At 38.9% G+C, this 17,032-nt stretch overlaps 1 protein-coding gene across 3 annotated transcripts; it reads left to right on the top strand.

Moving 5' to 3' along the window:
- The first annotated feature begins 1,985 nt into the window (after positions 1 to 1,985).
- caprin1b (cell cycle associated protein 1b) lies at positions 1,986 to 16,793 on the top strand. 3 transcript variants are annotated; one of them, XM_078257251.1, is made up of 18 exons: positions 1,986 to 2,134; positions 3,878 to 4,042; positions 4,186 to 4,248; positions 4,356 to 4,442; positions 4,648 to 4,886; positions 4,991 to 5,073; positions 8,591 to 8,788; positions 8,905 to 8,957; positions 9,047 to 9,130; positions 11,310 to 11,480; positions 13,476 to 13,584; positions 13,694 to 13,755; positions 13,846 to 13,938; positions 14,347 to 14,493; positions 14,869 to 15,022; positions 15,155 to 15,331; positions 16,034 to 16,140; positions 16,244 to 16,793. In XM_078257251.1, the coding sequence occupies exons 2-18, from the start codon at positions 3,878 to 3,880 to the stop codon at positions 16,328 to 16,330; spliced, it is 2,079 nt and encodes a 692-aa protein (XP_078113377.1). In that variant the 5' UTR covers positions 1,986 to 2,134; the 3' UTR covers positions 16,331 to 16,793. The 3 variants fall into 3 exon arrangements, with proteins under 3 accessions (XP_078113377.1, XP_078113375.1, XP_078113376.1); XM_078257249.1 differs by having other exon boundaries at positions 15,152 to 15,331; XM_078257250.1 differs by having other exon boundaries at positions 1,986 to 2,163; positions 15,152 to 15,331.
- The last annotated feature ends 239 nt before the right edge of the window (positions 16,794 to 17,032 follow it).

The following is a 17,032-nucleotide window of genomic DNA, read 5'->3' as shown; positions in this document are numbered from 1 at the left end:
GAGCTGGTTTCACATTCTTCTGGTTAGTTTGCTGCCCTTTAAACACTGATAAGTCTGTGCTCAAAAGTGAAGAAAAAACAGAAACACCTATTAGTGGCCCAAAAGATATTAGAAAAGTTAGATAATCAAATATGTATTCATTTGTTTTCAGCATTGTGTGTATGCATATGTCCTCTGTGTTTATAAGGAAGCTATTCATTTTGTCTTATAATAGTAAATGCGTCAATCAATTTATTAAAAATAGATAGTGTTTTTAGTTTAGTTTAGTTTTAGATTTCAGAGTCAGAGGATGCACACAAACGATACTTTCTCTCTAACCACAGTTTCACTGTATCAGTGTTTTGTTGTTGATCATACTGCTGAGCTTTACTGCCACCTTCTGAGGTAAGGTGGCAGTAAAGGTAGCAGCATTGGAATGATTTCTGGAACCAGTTTTGTTCTTGCACATATCTGAGACTTTCCATTCATTTAAGTGCTTGCACAGCTCATTATATGATATAATTATGTAATTAATTCTCAATATGAGAAACATTTAAATTAAAATTAAACATTTGGATTTTGTGGTTGTAAAACTGGCAGAATGATATTTGTTTGACATGTTCTAAATGTGAACAATAGATTACAAAATACTCAGGATTAGGATTTCTATAACATGTTTTTGGAGCTAGCCTTTAAGTTCTTGAAAATACAATGCAAAAGAAATCCCTACTCATATTTACATGATGACTTGACATCTCTCTTCATGCTGGAGTAATAATTTTAGGACTTTAAAAACTAGGCCATACCTGTCAACTCCAACTCCTCATATACATATTTGTACTGCACTTATTACAGGTTCCGTAGTAAAGTAGGTACAAATGCTTCACAATAATTTATCATTAAGACCAACTGAAAAAAAAAATCAGTCATACAGTATTACAGGTGGGGCTCTTACAGTATTTGTCCGTGGTGAGGGATTTCAAAGTAGCAATGTTGCAATCTTTCAGTGGTCAATTTCACATCCATCTTAATTTAGAATACTTGAATGCATTTCTCCAGCAGGGGCAGACCACATATTAACCAATCATATAGACAATTTCTGAGCAGATATACTTAATGGGATTATACATGTTTTTATTATTCCAAGTTACAAATGTATAACTTTTGTTTAATAACAACCGTGAAAAACTTGAGTCAAACAACCCTAGATCTTTCTGACTTTCACTTTCAGTTTATTTGTGTGGTCCCTACGGCTTCGTGCAGCTTATTGGGCCTATTCAGAAATCCAAAATAACCTTTTGACCTGTTTAAAATGCATTACATAATTTGTAATTATCATTATTATTATTATTATTATTATTATTATTATTATTTGCTTCATGGAGGATTTTTTTTCATTCCTAAATATCTATATTTTGGTGTTTCTGGATTTGGAATAGGCTTTTGTCTAACAGCTTGCAACTTAATATTTTGCAAGGTAGTAAATAAAGCTTTAACTTCACAATGTAGCTAACTTTAACTAAACTTTAACTTTAAAAGGTATTTTCAGTGACAGTCATCTTCAGATATTTAAATCCCAATTTTACTGTTGAACTTGAACTTCAAACTGATGTGGAAAGATAGTACAGTATTGTCATGAGTCATGACTAATTGTGTAGTGAGACATCTGTAAACCAGCACATGCTTACAGCGGGATGGGACAGTTGCTGCAGAAAGAGGAAGAATCATAAGGAAGAATAGCTTTATCAAAGCTAATGATTGTGCAGATTTTTTGCCAAGAGGCTGTTGAATGTTTTTGCCTGACTACAAATAGCAACTTCAAAATGTTTAATTGCGGCAAAGTTAATCAGTTATTAAACAGTTGGATTAATATGTTTATCTTATATATGATCGTGGTGTTATTTATAAAACTAATCTCTATCAAGGTTTGTTTTTGCAGTTGATTTATTCAGGCATATCTTTGACAGCTAAAAACGGACCTTCGTCTTTATAAAGAGTTTCTCCGTCTTTTGCACCGTCTCAGTTGTCGGTGAGGCCGGCGGGGCGGATCCCACGCTAGAGTGAAAGAGAAAATAAAGCAACATAACAAATATAATAACTTGGCCGTTTTTTTTACATTGACTAGCAAGCTCCCCTGTGGATATACACCATCAAGGTGGGTGAATCCGGACTCGTGCTACCAAGGTAACGCAGCCCCCGGCCCGGCTGCTGATTAGCACGCGTCGCTGTAGCTAACGTTACCAGACAACCAGGCTAGCAATGCGTGAAGATACTAGCTAACGGCAATGGTCTATGCTAACGGTTGTGTGGCCAGGGCCATTTTATCAAACCTCAGAGATAACACAGGCCTTACTGTTAGGGGGGCTCTGACCACAGAGGTGGTAGATATAGCTTTGTAGCTGCAGTTATAGTGAAAACATGTTGATGAGGAGAAATGCAGGGTTCAAAAACATCTCCTTCCAGTTTACACACAGCTCGGACTGAAGTTAGCCAGTTGCTATTAAGATGGATTTTTGAGGCTTATGGATAATTCTGAAGCTATACTAATACTTCACGTTTTGAATATCGTTTACACCTAAGAGATAGATGATTGATAATGCACCACCTGTAGTACATGATATTGCTGGGCAATATATCGATATCGTGATATGAGACCAGATATCGTCTTAGATTTTGGATATCGTAATATGGTTTATATGTGTTGTCTTTTTCTGGTTTTACAGGCTGCATTACAGTTAAAGTGATGTAATTTTCTGAAATTGCCTTTACCCACTTAGTCATTAAATCCACATTATTGACGATTAGTTATCAAAAATGTCATTGTGTAAATATTTTGTGAAAGCACCCCTACAATATCAATATGGAAGTATTTCTTTAAAACATATTGTGATATTTGATTTTCTCCATTTCGCCCAGCCATAGCTGTACTGTTTTGCTTGTCACCTCAATACCTCTTTCGTTATTACAGTTTTTTACTTTTGTCAATACATAACTAATCTCTCTAACATTTGATTCCTGTGGCATCTATCTTTCTGTCAATCTGTTTATCTAGACCCACTGTATCATGCAATCTGGTGTTTCTTTATATAGAACTGAAGAAAATTAACCAGCCTCAGTTTAGATAAACAATCATTTCAATTATTGTTTAAGCAAAATGCCAAACATTTTACAGGTTTCAGCTTCTCAAATTTGAACACTTGGTGGTCCACTTGCTTGATACCTTCAGGTTTGGGGCTATTTGTTATATAAAAATAAGCAATTTGAATATGTGGATTTATGCTTTTTGAAATTGAGAGACAGTTTTTCACTATTTTCTAGGAATGCACAGATCCAACCTTATCTCTCCTGATACCGGTATTGATACCTCAACTCAGAGCAGCTGCTGATAGCAATTGCTTATATATATATACATACATACACATTTGCTTTCTTTTTCTTACATTTAAATTCTGTTTACTGCATGAAATTCATTGGAATTGTTTTTAAGTACCCATAAATCAGTTGTGGGTCTGCTGTGGCTGAATTAATGTAATGAATAAGGACATTGATAAATAGCTGTATCTGCATTGATACCGATCTGGAGTATTGGATTGGTGCATTTCTACAATTATTGGACCAAATGATTAATTAAACTGAGAAAGTAATCGGCAAAATAATCGATAATGGAAATAGTTTGCTAGGCAGCCCGAATCCCATGACATTCATTCCAGTCATCATGCAGCATTTATTGACTTTTATATTATATTTGTCTATTCAACCATAGTTTTGCCATGTTTCAACTCGTGTTCATGACATTTATTTTCAATTAATCCTTTGTTTGTGAATTTTTACAATTTTAATATTGATGGATGCATCTCTGTTACCACCGAACAGTAACCTTTCACGCTTTAATTTCTAGATGCCCTCAGCGATGAATGCAAATCGGACAGTGCAGTCTGCCAGCCCAGATGTGGGATCCGCTCCAGGGTCAATGGTTAATTTTGCACTTGGTGGACAGTCCGAAGTTATGAAGCAAGTGCTGTGTGTCCTCGACAAGAAGGTCCGCAACATGGAGAAGAAAAAGGTGATTACTGTTGAGAGCCATTTGTTCCAGATCCTTCCTGATAACATGTAGCTAGCTATATTTCGGTTGTGTAAAATATGAGGCATGACAGGTGTCCCACTTAGAAGCAATCCATAGCTGAAGTTTTGGATATTCTATTACAGAGTAAACTGGATGACTATCAAGTCAGGAAGGATAAAGGGGAGTGTCTCAATCAGGACCAGCTGGTGGGTGCACTGAAGCCTTCATCATTTTATACATAAGCACCACTAATCCTGTTATTCTTACAAAGATTTTACAACCTAAAATGTCTCTTTTCCTTTGTCTTTTTTAGGAGGCCCTCTCCAAATTCCAGGAAATCACACATAACTTAGAATTTGGCCGAGAGTTGCAGAAGACGTTCATCACACTAGGACAAGATGTAAGGGTGACTGTTGTTTTGTGAAAAAGAATACAATTCTAGCGGAATTTATGGTTCGCTGTGTAGTTAAAAATTTAAGAGGTGCACGTCAGGCTATGGTGTAGGGTCTGTATCTACACGTACTTACGGCGTAGATTTAACGTAACATAAATTGGGCTGCCTTGTAGTAACTTGACTTTGTGTGGCTCATGTATATTATCACTAGATCCAGAAGGTGGTGAAGAAGTCTGCACGGCGGGAGCAGCTGCAGCGGGAAGAGGCCGAGCAGAGGAGGCTGAAGACGGTTCTGGAGCTGCAGTTCCTCCTAGACCGGCTGGGAGAGGACGCTGTGCGTCAGGACCTGAAGCAGGGAGTCGGTGGCTCAACGCTGCTGACAGATGCAGACCTCGCAGCTTTTGACGAGTTCTACAAGCTAGTGGGGCCAGACCGTGATCAAAACGTCAGGTAGGTCTGAGGCATTGACATCTGGATAAAGTTGAAATGCCAAAGACTTGTTTTTTCGTGTTTTTTAACAAGGTGATCCATACAACCTATCTCTACACTCGCAGGTTGGTTGACCAGTATGAAGAAGCATCTGTGCACCTCTGGGAGCTGCTGGAAGGGAAGGACAAGGCTGTGGTTGGAACAACGTGTAAGTGAAATGTAACTTGGAGCCTCCAATGTTTGCAAGCAGTAGAGCTCAATATTTTGGTTAAAGATTGCTTTAGCTAATTCTTTTCAGCAAACAGCATTTTAAAGCTGAAACAATTAGTGTCATTTGACAGAAAATTAATTAGCAACTATTTTGATAATCAGTTAATTATTTCACTTTTTAATTTTTTTACATTTTAACAAAATTTTATAATCCAACCATAATTTATTTGCTATATTATATTACACATCCATGATCAGAAAGGAGCTGGATGAAGACAAAAAATCTTATTTACCCAGCCCCTTTCTCAGATGAGACAACAAACAGAAAAAGGTAGACTGTCCGTTAGTTAACATTTAATTTTACAGAGAAGAGAGAAGACCAAGAAACAAAATTAAAAAAAGAGTCAAAAGCCCTCACCATAAACCAATTAAAAAAAAAAAAAAAAAACATTGTGATAAGAATGCAAATATTGAATTGTATTGACTGTAATATATTGTAGCCCCTGTTTGAAAACTTTTAACAATTTCTTTCTGAATTTGTGTTGGAGTTTTTTCTCTATTTAAGTAAATCTTTTAAGAAAAAGATTCAAAAAATCCACTTGTTCCTACTGTGCTGTTTTTGTCTTCTGTGATGGTAGACTGAATATCTATGGGACTTTGGCTTTTGTACAGACAAAACAAGCAATTTGAAGATATTAACTCGGGCCCTGGAAAACTGGTGATTGATTAATCAATTCATAGTGAAAATAAGCTTCTTTTTTTTTTTTTTTAGATTCCCAGTTGGTGGTGAGGAAATTGTTGGCAGGACATTTTATCAGATGGTTGGTGACACAGCAGTCATCGGCAAGCTTTTTATTGTGTTGAAGCTGGCCATAAGTAATTTGTCATTTGAGTAATCCCAAGGCAAGGTAGATGAAGTTGTCAAATGCTCAAAAACAAAACCTTGTCATAAGGTACTACAGGCCATTAACCAGTCTTAATATGTTCATTTAGCATGCACTTTTTTGTTTTGTTAATGCAGCATTTGTGCAGTGATGTGAATAATCAGGACTTGGGGATATTGGTGTACTGCATTCTCAGCGATCTGGCCTCAGGACTCGCACTGCTGCATTCTGCTTGGGGGCTGAGCGCTGTGGGCTTATCCTGACTCAGCAGCGAGGCAGGGCAGGGTGCCAGTGGCCCAGTCGCCGGTGGTTTCACTGGTGAGATCTCTGGAGCCATATTAGGACACTGGTGACCCAGTTCACTGTAGTGACACCAGCTAACCCTTTTACCTCAGCAAGGAGGTCCCACTTTGTGACTCAGGGTGATATTTATTCAGGCAGATGCAGACTACATGGCAAGGAAATGACACTGACCTGCTTTGCCTGAAGAGCCCAAAGTGTAATTGTCTGAGCTAGCTTAAATGTTCTTTTTAGGGTTTGTAGTTAATTACAAGTCATGATTGTTATTTTAGCATATATCTTATCTAGGCAGCAATTTAGGACACTTTAGCTCCTACCAGGTTGTGGAACCTTTTTTAAACCATGAGTAATGTTGATGTTGCCATAGTTTCAGTTCATCTTTCAGTTTTTGAACAGTTGGGGAAAAGATTATGTCCCTTGCATTTGTGCACCAATCAGGATTAAGGAACTGTTGATAATTGTGGGGTTCCTTGCTTATGTTGTCAGACCACCGTCAATCAAACCATACTCACACTGTCTGGAGGAAGTTTTTGTGTGTTAAATAATACCTAAAGATGTTTTTTCTGAACTTAAGCTTTGGTTGTTGCTTATTTAGTTTTAAATACTGAATTATATAGATAGATATGGAGATTTGAAACAAAGTTTTGGGGGGGGCAGGGGTTTAAAATGGTTATTTAAATTAGTTCTGGTCATGCACGCAATGTTTGGGATCAAATAAAAGCACTGTATTTGGCTTTGCTTGCTGCAGTGTGCTGTGTGTGTGTGTGTGTGTGTGTGTGTGTGTGTGACATTTTCATCTATTCTAAATGTCCCTTGATTTCTTTTTGTCTTTCTTCTCATTTTAATGCTCTTATCAACATGGAAAAGTGGATTGGCTTGCTTTGTGCGAATGTTTTTTAATTGAAAACATTGGCATACTGTAGCATTCAATTTCACACTCACATTCTCACTTGTAGCAAATAATCTCTCACACAATGTAACGGCTTTGACGAGGGGGCGGAGAAATCGCATCAGCTGTGTGCTTGGCCATCAAGTGGTATTTCAGACTGGACGTGCTGCAATGATAGCTCAGTTCACAACGACAAAACACACAGATCACTTTGGTCTTGTTAATGGAACCATTTGGCAACTTTTCAAAAGTAAACTTTTCATTCAGAATCTTATTGGCATCCATTTCGGCGTCTCGCGCTCGCCATCCACTCAAAACGTAACGGTAGCCTACTACTCTTTGGCTGGCTCGCAAGCCCAAACAAGTGTGTGCGGCGTGCCTGTTTTGTTTCCAGTCTAGCTAGATCCGGTGTGGTGTTGTAGTTTTTCCAACGTTACTAGTTGTTGCAACAGCATGTGAAAAAACTACAAAGTTTGCTAGGCCAAAAATGTTAATCTCGCGATAAAAAAATTTACGCCGTTAAAATGGGTTTGCGTCAAAGCCGTTAACGCGTTTAACTGACAGCACTAAAATATATATATATATATATATATATATATATATATATATATATATATATATGTATATGTATGTGTGTATATGTATATGTGTATGTGTGTGTATATGTATGGAGGGACATATATATATATATGGAGGATATATCGGCTATTTGCATTTTTGTTTTTCTTTCTTTGTTCTTCTATCTGACCAGCAGTCCCAATCACAAAGAGTCAGTTAACTATCATAGAAGACTACAGAAACTAGCAAATATTTACATTTGAGAAGCTGGAATCAAGTCATGTTTTTATTAACGGCAAACTGAAAACACACCAGTTGAGATTATGTTTTGAGAATATAGCTGCGTTGTTCATAATTGTCATCTTAGTTGGTGGCTGGTTGAATGTTACTAGGGCTGCAACAGAAAAATTAACTATTTTCATTATTGATTAATCTGCAATTATTTTCTTGATGTACTTAATATTAATTGTTTGGTCTATAATAGAAAACGGTGAAAAAAAGCCCGTCACGATATTCTTAAAAAGTGATGTTAGTATAGTGTAAGGCAAATTCTCAATTTAAGATCCTTGAACCATCACGTTTGGTATTTTTGCTTTAAAAATGACAAACAATTCATTGATGATCAAAATAGTTGCAGATTTGTATTTAGTTTTCAATCAATTAATCAACCAATCATTGCTCCTCTAAATGTTACTAAGGAGTTTAAAGGACTTTTTAAAGAGTATCTTCATCTATTTTGCAAGTGGAGTTGTGAAATCTGTTCAACATCACTCCACCCTAAACGATGGTTATTAGTTCCAAGCTCACAACATAATGGTTTGATCATTGTGATTTGTGCAACTTGCCTTTCCAATAAATTGCTTACTATGTTGTTATTCTGCTAGACAAGGCACTGAGAGAGACTTTGGACCAGGTTCTGCTGAGTGGGTACTTTGACCAGGTTCCATCTCACCAAAACGGTGTGTGTGAGGAGGAGGAGGAGGAAGAGGAAGAAGAAGAAGAAGAGGAAGAGGAAGAAGAGCCAGCCGCCGCCGCAGCAGCAGCTGAATCGTCAGAAGCAGGAGAGCAGGCTGCTGATCCAGGTCCTGACCATTCTCTCAAGTCATGCTGCATTAAACTTGCTATTTTTAAAATGTTATTGTAATGAAGTCATAAAGAAACCAGCACTGCATTCTCTAAATAGATTTTCTCTTTACAGAAACTGAAATAATTGAGGAATTTACAGAGCCCATTGCAATGGAAACAACAGAGGTGAGATTAAGTTTCCCCTTTCCAGTGAAGCCTTGGGGCTGATCATTTTATTTTTAGCATTGTGCTGATTTTTGCTTATTTCCCTCTAGTTTATAAACAGACAGTTCATTCCAGATGGCACATACAGCAGCAGTGAGAAGGAGCAAGGGGATGAGTGGACCACGGAAACAGAGGTATGCTGCAGGGATGTTGTTTTTCTGGGATTGAAGTTTACTTTTCCTCTAGTTTCGGATTCCCACTTTTATTGCATCCTTAAGCAATCTGGCCTCGAATTACCTCAGTTTTAAGTCTGGTTTTAGCTGGCTGGGACAAAATCCATATCGCAAAGTATTTCGGTGGAAGTATATCCTAATCTAACGAGCACATTTTAAAATGATAAATTCAGGTAATTTTATAGCATAATAAACTATGCATACATTCAAGGAAGTTAAAACCTTTGCATGAAAAACCTTTGAATGTTTCATCAAACAACAAAATTCTCTTTGTGGATGCCCTTTTCTCAAATTATCATTGTATTGCCAAGTGGCTACTTCTGTTATCACGGGACATCTGCATTTTCTTCAGTCATGTTCAAACTGGTTCAAAATGTGATGTTCAGATTAGACTTGTCAGTGCTTAGATTTAGAGACTTAGACTTCTCTTTATTGATCCTTTTGGGATGACTCCCACAAGGAAATTAGATTTACTGCAGCAGATTTCAGCAACTTACAAAACACTTGTATAGAAAATAAAGAGGTATGAAAAATACAGTATAGAAAATACTGTATAAGAATAACAAACTTTTAGCTAAATATAGGAAGTAAACAAAAAGTAAACAAACAGTAAAAAACAAAACTACAGATAAAGATAAATATATTGGACTGTGTATGGCATTGTGTTATTAATCAGTGAATAAAAGACATTTAGCATAAATTAGCAATCATATCAGACTATTTTTTTCCCCTGTGCCTATATTAAAGGTAAAAACGTCAAAGTACGGGCTTATCTGCTAATGTTAGCTACCGACTGTTACCTTGAAACCATCCAGCAAATAGACGGTACCGTAGGGTCACCGCTCATTTTACACACAGTTTAACAACAAAACGCTAGTGAATATTACTAGCTACATTTCCCACTAACCTGGAAAACGGTTTTAAAACACTAACATTAATACAGCGTGTCGGAGGAATACAGCGTCTCCTGCAGCGGGGAGTCAAAGGCAGAGGGACCGTCACTGCAGCGTTCGCTAATGTTAATTTCATCAACTTCAGTGTCCACAATGCTATTTTCCAATAAACTGTAGCTGTCATATTTCACGGGACCCGCGTGAGTGCGGATTTCATGTCACAGCTTTCGTTACCATTTGTCACTTTGCCTAAGATTGAGTGACAAGTAATACTCGCCCTGTTGTTTATTTGGTTGTCATGACTTCATGAGTGATGACATCCTGTCACTGTTCCAGTTGCTCACCTTAAGGGGAGAGAGAGCGGATGACAGTTCGCTTGAGTTCAGTAGAGCAGACGGCTCTGCAGAGTCGTGTAATTACGACTATGACTTTTCATAAACAGCTGAAGGAGCGGCGGTACGTGGTGTACATAGCAGAAACCCTGTTGTGTGTCTGCCCTATTTCTGATACCGTGGCGGCAGAAATTTTACCGTGGCGGGCCACCGCGGTAACAACAGAGGAAACACTGTAAACATTTGACATGCAGATCAACAGAGAGCATGAGAGAGAAGCCATTGCTAACTGCTAAACTAAAGTAGCTAACAGAGCTATTAGCATATAAGCAACTGTGGGATTAGCAAGAAAGTCGCTGAAATAAGGAGAAAGCTATGAGTGCTTGAGTGAACTAGTGTAGGTTTAAATATAAAGCGGATAATTAGCAAGTGTAATGAAGAATATGACAATCAATTGTGTCAAGCTACCGAAGCGAGACGCTATCAGCAACACAGAAAGCATCGTCAAAAGGAAATGTAGCAATATGCTTATCGCTGCATGTCAGTCAAGCAGGAGGCAGGACAGCAAAGCCGGTGTAGCCAGTTTCATTGATTAAAGTGGATGCCACTCCGCATATGCATAATGTTTTGTCCAATTACTTGTGCAATGTAGCCAGAACGCATATCGGCGATCTTGAGTAACCATGATTGGATCATTTGAAAATATAAGCCATCTCCCAAGCCTAGGCTGCAGTCACAAAGTCACAAAAAGGCCATGGTGTCCCTGGCATGCAGTGTAGCCTGTTTTCTAAGTAGAAAGTATCGGATCCGAGATGGGCATTTTTTTTTACTTATCCGGGATCGGAAGTCTACCAGTTTCCAATTATTTCTCCTGTATGTTTCTTCACCTGTTTTTTGTCTGTCTTCCACTCTCAGGCAGTCAGTGCAATGCAGCAACAGCCTATGCAGCCTTCGGCTTCACCTGTTGCCCTGGAGACCCACCCCTTAAACCTAGTGTCTCCTGTGCCGCCTGCTGACCCCCTGGTCAGGAAGCAGGTGGTGCAGGACTTAATGGCACAGATGCAGGGAACGTACAACTTCATGCAGGTGGGAACTTTGTCCTAGGAACGACCTAAGCAATCGTCCACGATCAAAAACGGCACCTCTGATTCATATTTAGATAATTTAATTACCGTAAAACATAGCTTCTTACCGATTTTTCCTGCTAAAAGCTGAGGAGTTAGCCATCACAGGGTGTCTTTGGTGTCTTTCTAGCCTTTACAGAAGGTTTTCTATCCAGCCTGGAACCTGTGCCTTTTTTCGGAGTTGTTGAGCAATAAATCCAAACTCTTACATCCGAGATTTATCCACTTGATGTCCATAATTTATCACGTTTTCGGTCATTTCTGCTGCTAGCTCCGTGCTAATGTCTACCATAAATCTCCCATAATGCTTTGCGAGATTGTGTTGACGTCTTTCAACCAATGGGAAGGCAGGTCCATCATACAAAGACTATATGGAGTGGAAAAGATCGATCACTCCAGCGAATCCGAGCGAGAACAAAGACTATAGAGTGGAAAGATGGGTCACTCCAGTCTATTACCGTTCTACAGAGAAGAATGTTTTGAGATTTGGCATACATTTGGGCCTTTTTTGAAGAAATGTAAATAGTTTGTCCTTTTACATGAGTTATAATGTTCATTATGTTTATTTTTGCACTGCATGACTCCAAATATATAGAACTGTTTGATTTCAATAAATATGACATTATTATTTTGATTATTGGCATAAGTGAATGTCATGAGGGCAAAAGCATCTGGACTTTTTTTTGAAAGAAATTATATATTTTGTCAACTGTATAAGTTATAATGTGTATTTTTTCACAGTTTGACTCCCAAGACATATGGGAACTGATTTAGACAGGAGATTGGCTTAGCTTTTATTGCTGTTTGTGTGATATCAATACATATCTGTGAGATTCATGTTCCGTTTTATTTATTTATTTGTTTGTCTTTAAGGTCATACAACCTTACATTCAAGTGACCTCACTGCAGCACAAATATTCTAATAGCCCAGTTTTTCCTGAAAAAAAATTATGTTCATAAATTAGGTGCTTTCCGACCTTTAGCGAAAAGTACACTTCTAAGCAGTTCTAAGAACTACTCTTCCCCCCCAAAAAATGTTTCCGTTTGCATTCCCACTGGCCAAATGGCCATAGGGACTGGTAGGAGGGGTAAGGGAGTGACGCAAGCACGGCAACGGTCTTTATAGCATCGTCACTAGACCTTAGCGCCACATACTACAACAACAACAACAACAACAACAAAGCAGCATTCCGTCCATTCTCGTAGTAATTCACGTAATGTTTTGCTCAACACAGACGGGGCTTTATTATACTCGGAACAGACCCCGCCTCTGCCTGCTGCGCTGTGGACGTGTGTGTGTGACGGCCGGCGAGCCGCAGGATACGCTTGTGGAGTTTAACGCCACGTGTGATATTTAAACAAACGAACCGTCAACGGCGAAATAAAAGCCTCTTATTTACGAGAGCGGTCTGAGAGACCTCCAGCTTACAGCGAGGTGTCTGAGCATGACTGGCCGAGCTAGAGGCCGGGGCAGGCGCTTGCTGGCTGTCGCCTCACTTGATGGAGGTTCTCAACTCCGAAGACGCAAATTGTCAATTTGGCATCAATTTTCGCAAGACTGCCTATATTCAAAATCTAAACAGTTAATTTCTCGCCTAAAACGTTGTCAGAAGTGAATTTAATGATGAATAAGATGGTGAAAAATGTCCCGTTGTTGGTTGTTGCTCTGTCTGCAAGTTCCGAGTTGGCAGTGGGCGTGACTTATAAGTTCGACCAATCAAGTACACCTGATTGGTCACCCCAATTGAGGCCAGAGGAACTTAAAAATCCTCTAGAAAAAAAGTGTTCTAAGAACTGCAAAAATCCCTCCGGTCGGAAAGCCCCCAATGACTGTAGACAACAGGGTTGATGTTTTACAAGCTTTTTTAGAAAATAAAACCAGACGGACAATGTACTGTAAAAATGACCTTAGGTTTCTGAGCGTTAAGCACAGTGCTCATCACTTCTCTGCTCTCAGGACTCTATGCTGGAGTTTGACGGACAGCCCATTGATCCTGCCATTGTCTCAGCACAGCCTATGAAACCCGCTCAGAACATGGACCTACCACAGATGGTGTGTCCTCCAGGTACGTTTATCAAAGAGAAGTCAGTTCTGATGTCTTGTGTAAACATGACACTTGAAAGCTTGAAATTACTTTTCTGGTTTACTAAGGTGCAATGCTCAAATCTTCTTAGTTCACCCAGAGTCCCGGCTATCGCAACCCAACACTGTTCCTGTCCAACCTGAGCCCACACAAGTAAGTAATCAAACTTGAAAAGTCAACACTGATTGTGTAGCCATTCTGAAGACATTTTAAACAAGAGACTTTTACTCTCTCTGTTTTCAGGTTCCTATCGTCTCTCCAACTCCGCCCCCTATGTATCAGACCTCACACACGCCAGATCCTCGACCCTCAACAGAAACTATCGACCCCATCCAGGTAAACCATGCTGTTTTGTGAAAGAGTACCTTTTGTGAGAAAAATATTACTGGGTATTTGTTCAGATTCAACCTGATTTTAATTAAGGAAACTTTTCTAACTTGAGACTCTTTTATTAAGGGAAAGGTTTTATTTAACATGCATTACATTGCATTGATATATTTCAAATTTAAAAAGGGTCAAAATTTGTTTATAATCTTTAAAGCAAGGTACCACATAAGCATACATAAAGAGACCCAGCCCCAGTCCTGTATTTAGTTGACTAAAAGTAGTCAAATGTAGGTATATGGAGTCTAAACATAGTGGAATCGGTCTGTAAAATGCCCACCTTGTGTACATATTTAACTGTAGGTTGGTACAAAGTATATGACCTCAGTTATCAGCATACTTGTTTCCCCTCTTCAACAGACCTCCATGTCCTTGTCGTCAGAGCAGCCTCCTCCCTCTACAGCTCTCCCACCTGTCCCTCAAACTCAAGTTTTCCAGCCTGTTTCCAAAGCTCCACACAGCAGTGGCATCAATGTCAACGCAGCACCATTCCAGTCAATGCAGACAGTAAGGCCCTTGTGACGACACTTCAAAATTTACTGAAGAATTGCCAGTGTTATCAAATAATACCTGTATTAAAAGCATTTCATGTTTAAGGTAACCCAAAGGCCAGAATATCTGGCCTGTCATGCAGTTAAGAGGTCTTTGCAGGACTTTGTGCGTCACTGCCAGTGGAATCAAAATGGAAAAGCATTAATGACTTCCATTAGAAATTGCTTGTGGAGTCCTAAAGTGCCCTCTCATCATATTGCAGTTTGTATGGGTTTGTAGTGAAGCAGCTATATCCAGGAAATGCTGAGTAATGGACTTTACTCCTAATGAGCCTGTGAACTTTCCTCTGGTTTTGGCTTCACCACAATGTGACCGTTGTTCTTCCCTCAGGTGTTCAACCTCAATGCCCCAGTCCCGCCAGCTAATGAGACAGAGGCTTTGAACCAGGCCAGCCAATACCAGAACACCTACAACCAAGCCTTCAGCAGCCAGCCGCAGCATCCTGTGGAGCAGACAGAGATGCAGTCAGAACAACTGCAGTCTGGTGGGCAGATTTTTCATTTATTTTTCATTTTCATTATTTACTTACTGGATTGATTGTGCCAGATTTATTTTCCTGTAATGACTGGAGATGACTTTTATCTGTTTTGGGGCACACAACTCTGTTTCTTAGTAGTCGGTGCCTTCCATTCCCAAGACCAGTCAGGAGGCCATCCACAGCCTCCCCAGCAGGGCCCAGGCTTCGTCAGGCAGGGTCAGTCCTTCTACAACAGCAGAGGAATGCCTCGTGGTGGACCTCGCAACGCCAGGGGCATGATCAATGGCTACAGAGGCTCATCGAATGGATTCAGAGGTAAGCTCACAACCTACAGCCACAAATGAATCCTTTATTTTCACTGAAGCCCTTTTCAGACATAGAATATGTAATAGTGCTGGCTTCCCTTACATGTTAACGTTATGGCTTTCTTTCATTCAGACAGGTGTCAGTTACATTATGGCTTTATTCAGACATTACAGGACCTTTATGGAAAGAAGTGGCATCACTGAGTTGGAAAGTATTTGATATCAAGGAAAAGTGTTTCTGTTTTCCTACAGGCTACTATGTCAGTGATGGATTTTACGCTTGATTGTACAACTAGAAAAAAATAATTTTCAAAGACTAATCTCACATTAGAATAATCTCTTCAATTTATTAACTATTAAACAAACGTTATTGTCTTGTATTAAAGATAATACTTGATGAGTATGATGATAAATATATTGCAGTGCTCTTAAGAAAGAGGAATTGCATTCAATGTCTCTGTGTGTAGTTAACCTCATGCTGCTGTTGCCTTTAAGTTAATTTTAAGGCATTCTGATTCAATTCAGATTAGTTTTGTGGAGATGTTACTTGGCTCTGCCTTCTAACATTGCCGTTGTGACTTTTACGTAAAAGTGACGCAGGCACTCATTACATGTAAAATGACATGCATGTCTTAAAGGGGCTAAAGAGTCTGAGCTTATTTTATTGTAAATCTCAAGAAGCATTTTAAGTTTTACATCTTCCTGTTTTCAGGTGGCTATGATGGTTATCGTCCTCCTTTCGCCAACACTTCAAACTCTGGTTATGGGCAGACTCAGTTCAACACACCTCGGGATTACTCAAATGGGAATTATCAGAGGGTAGGAAGGAAGCATTCAGACTTCACACTGGCTCTGTGATTTTGCTGTATGTTGGAGTAGTTTCTAAAATGCCTCCTTTCTTTTTTTGTCTCTGTTGCTCAAGGATGGTTACCAACCAAACTACAAGCGTGGAGCTGGTCAGGGACCCAGAGGAGTGTCAAGAGGCAACTCTCAGGCAATACGATCCTGAAAAGGCCTTTCATAATGACTGTGACTGACTAACTTGCACCACACTGAAAATTCAAGAATGCATTTGCCCCAGCTCACTCATGTCCTCTTCTTTTTTTTTTTTTTTTTTTTTGTTCATCAGTGGTATTTTTCCTGTCTCTTAAATCAAAGTAATGCCTGCTTTGATATTTGGAAATATTAAATCATTTAAAGTCTGAAACACAAGCTGAGCTGTAAATCCAATCATCGACTTACACAAGCTATGTGTTAAAATATTCCTGTAAACTTGAAAGATTTCATAAGTTATTTTTTTGTATAAAAAAATGCACCTGCCACTGCTGGTCCAACCCTTGGGAGTTTATTCCCCTTCTCAATTCTTTTCTGTCATTTTGGTTCTTAAAAGGCGTTTTATGTTCAATGAGCTCCTGTTTCCTTGTTTGTAAATTGATGTTGCTTCATGAGTTTCAATAAAGTTGTGTTGCATACCCATGTTTCAGCCTGTTTTCTGCTGTACGGTCTTCAGTTTTATTTATTACCCTAGTTTTCAGCAGCCTGTTATGAATGGTACCGCGTGGCAAGCCTTTTTTCTTTTTTTTGAAATTATACAAATGTAAATTAAAGTTACAAATGTCCTTTTTAATTATTGTATCAGACCCGAGTATTAGTAATCCAAATTTGTTTCATTTATTTATTCTTACCACGACTATAAGCAGTAAGTACTATA

This window comes from Sander vitreus, chromosome 8 (genome assembly GCF_031162955.1).
Source record: "Sander vitreus isolate 19-12246 chromosome 8, sanVit1, whole genome shotgun sequence".
In the NCBI taxonomy this organism is placed as follows: domain Eukaryota; kingdom Metazoa; phylum Chordata; class Actinopteri; order Perciformes; family Percidae; genus Sander; species Sander vitreus.
Note: the sequence above shows the minus strand (reverse complement) of the source record. Positions and strands in the feature narration are given on the sequence as shown.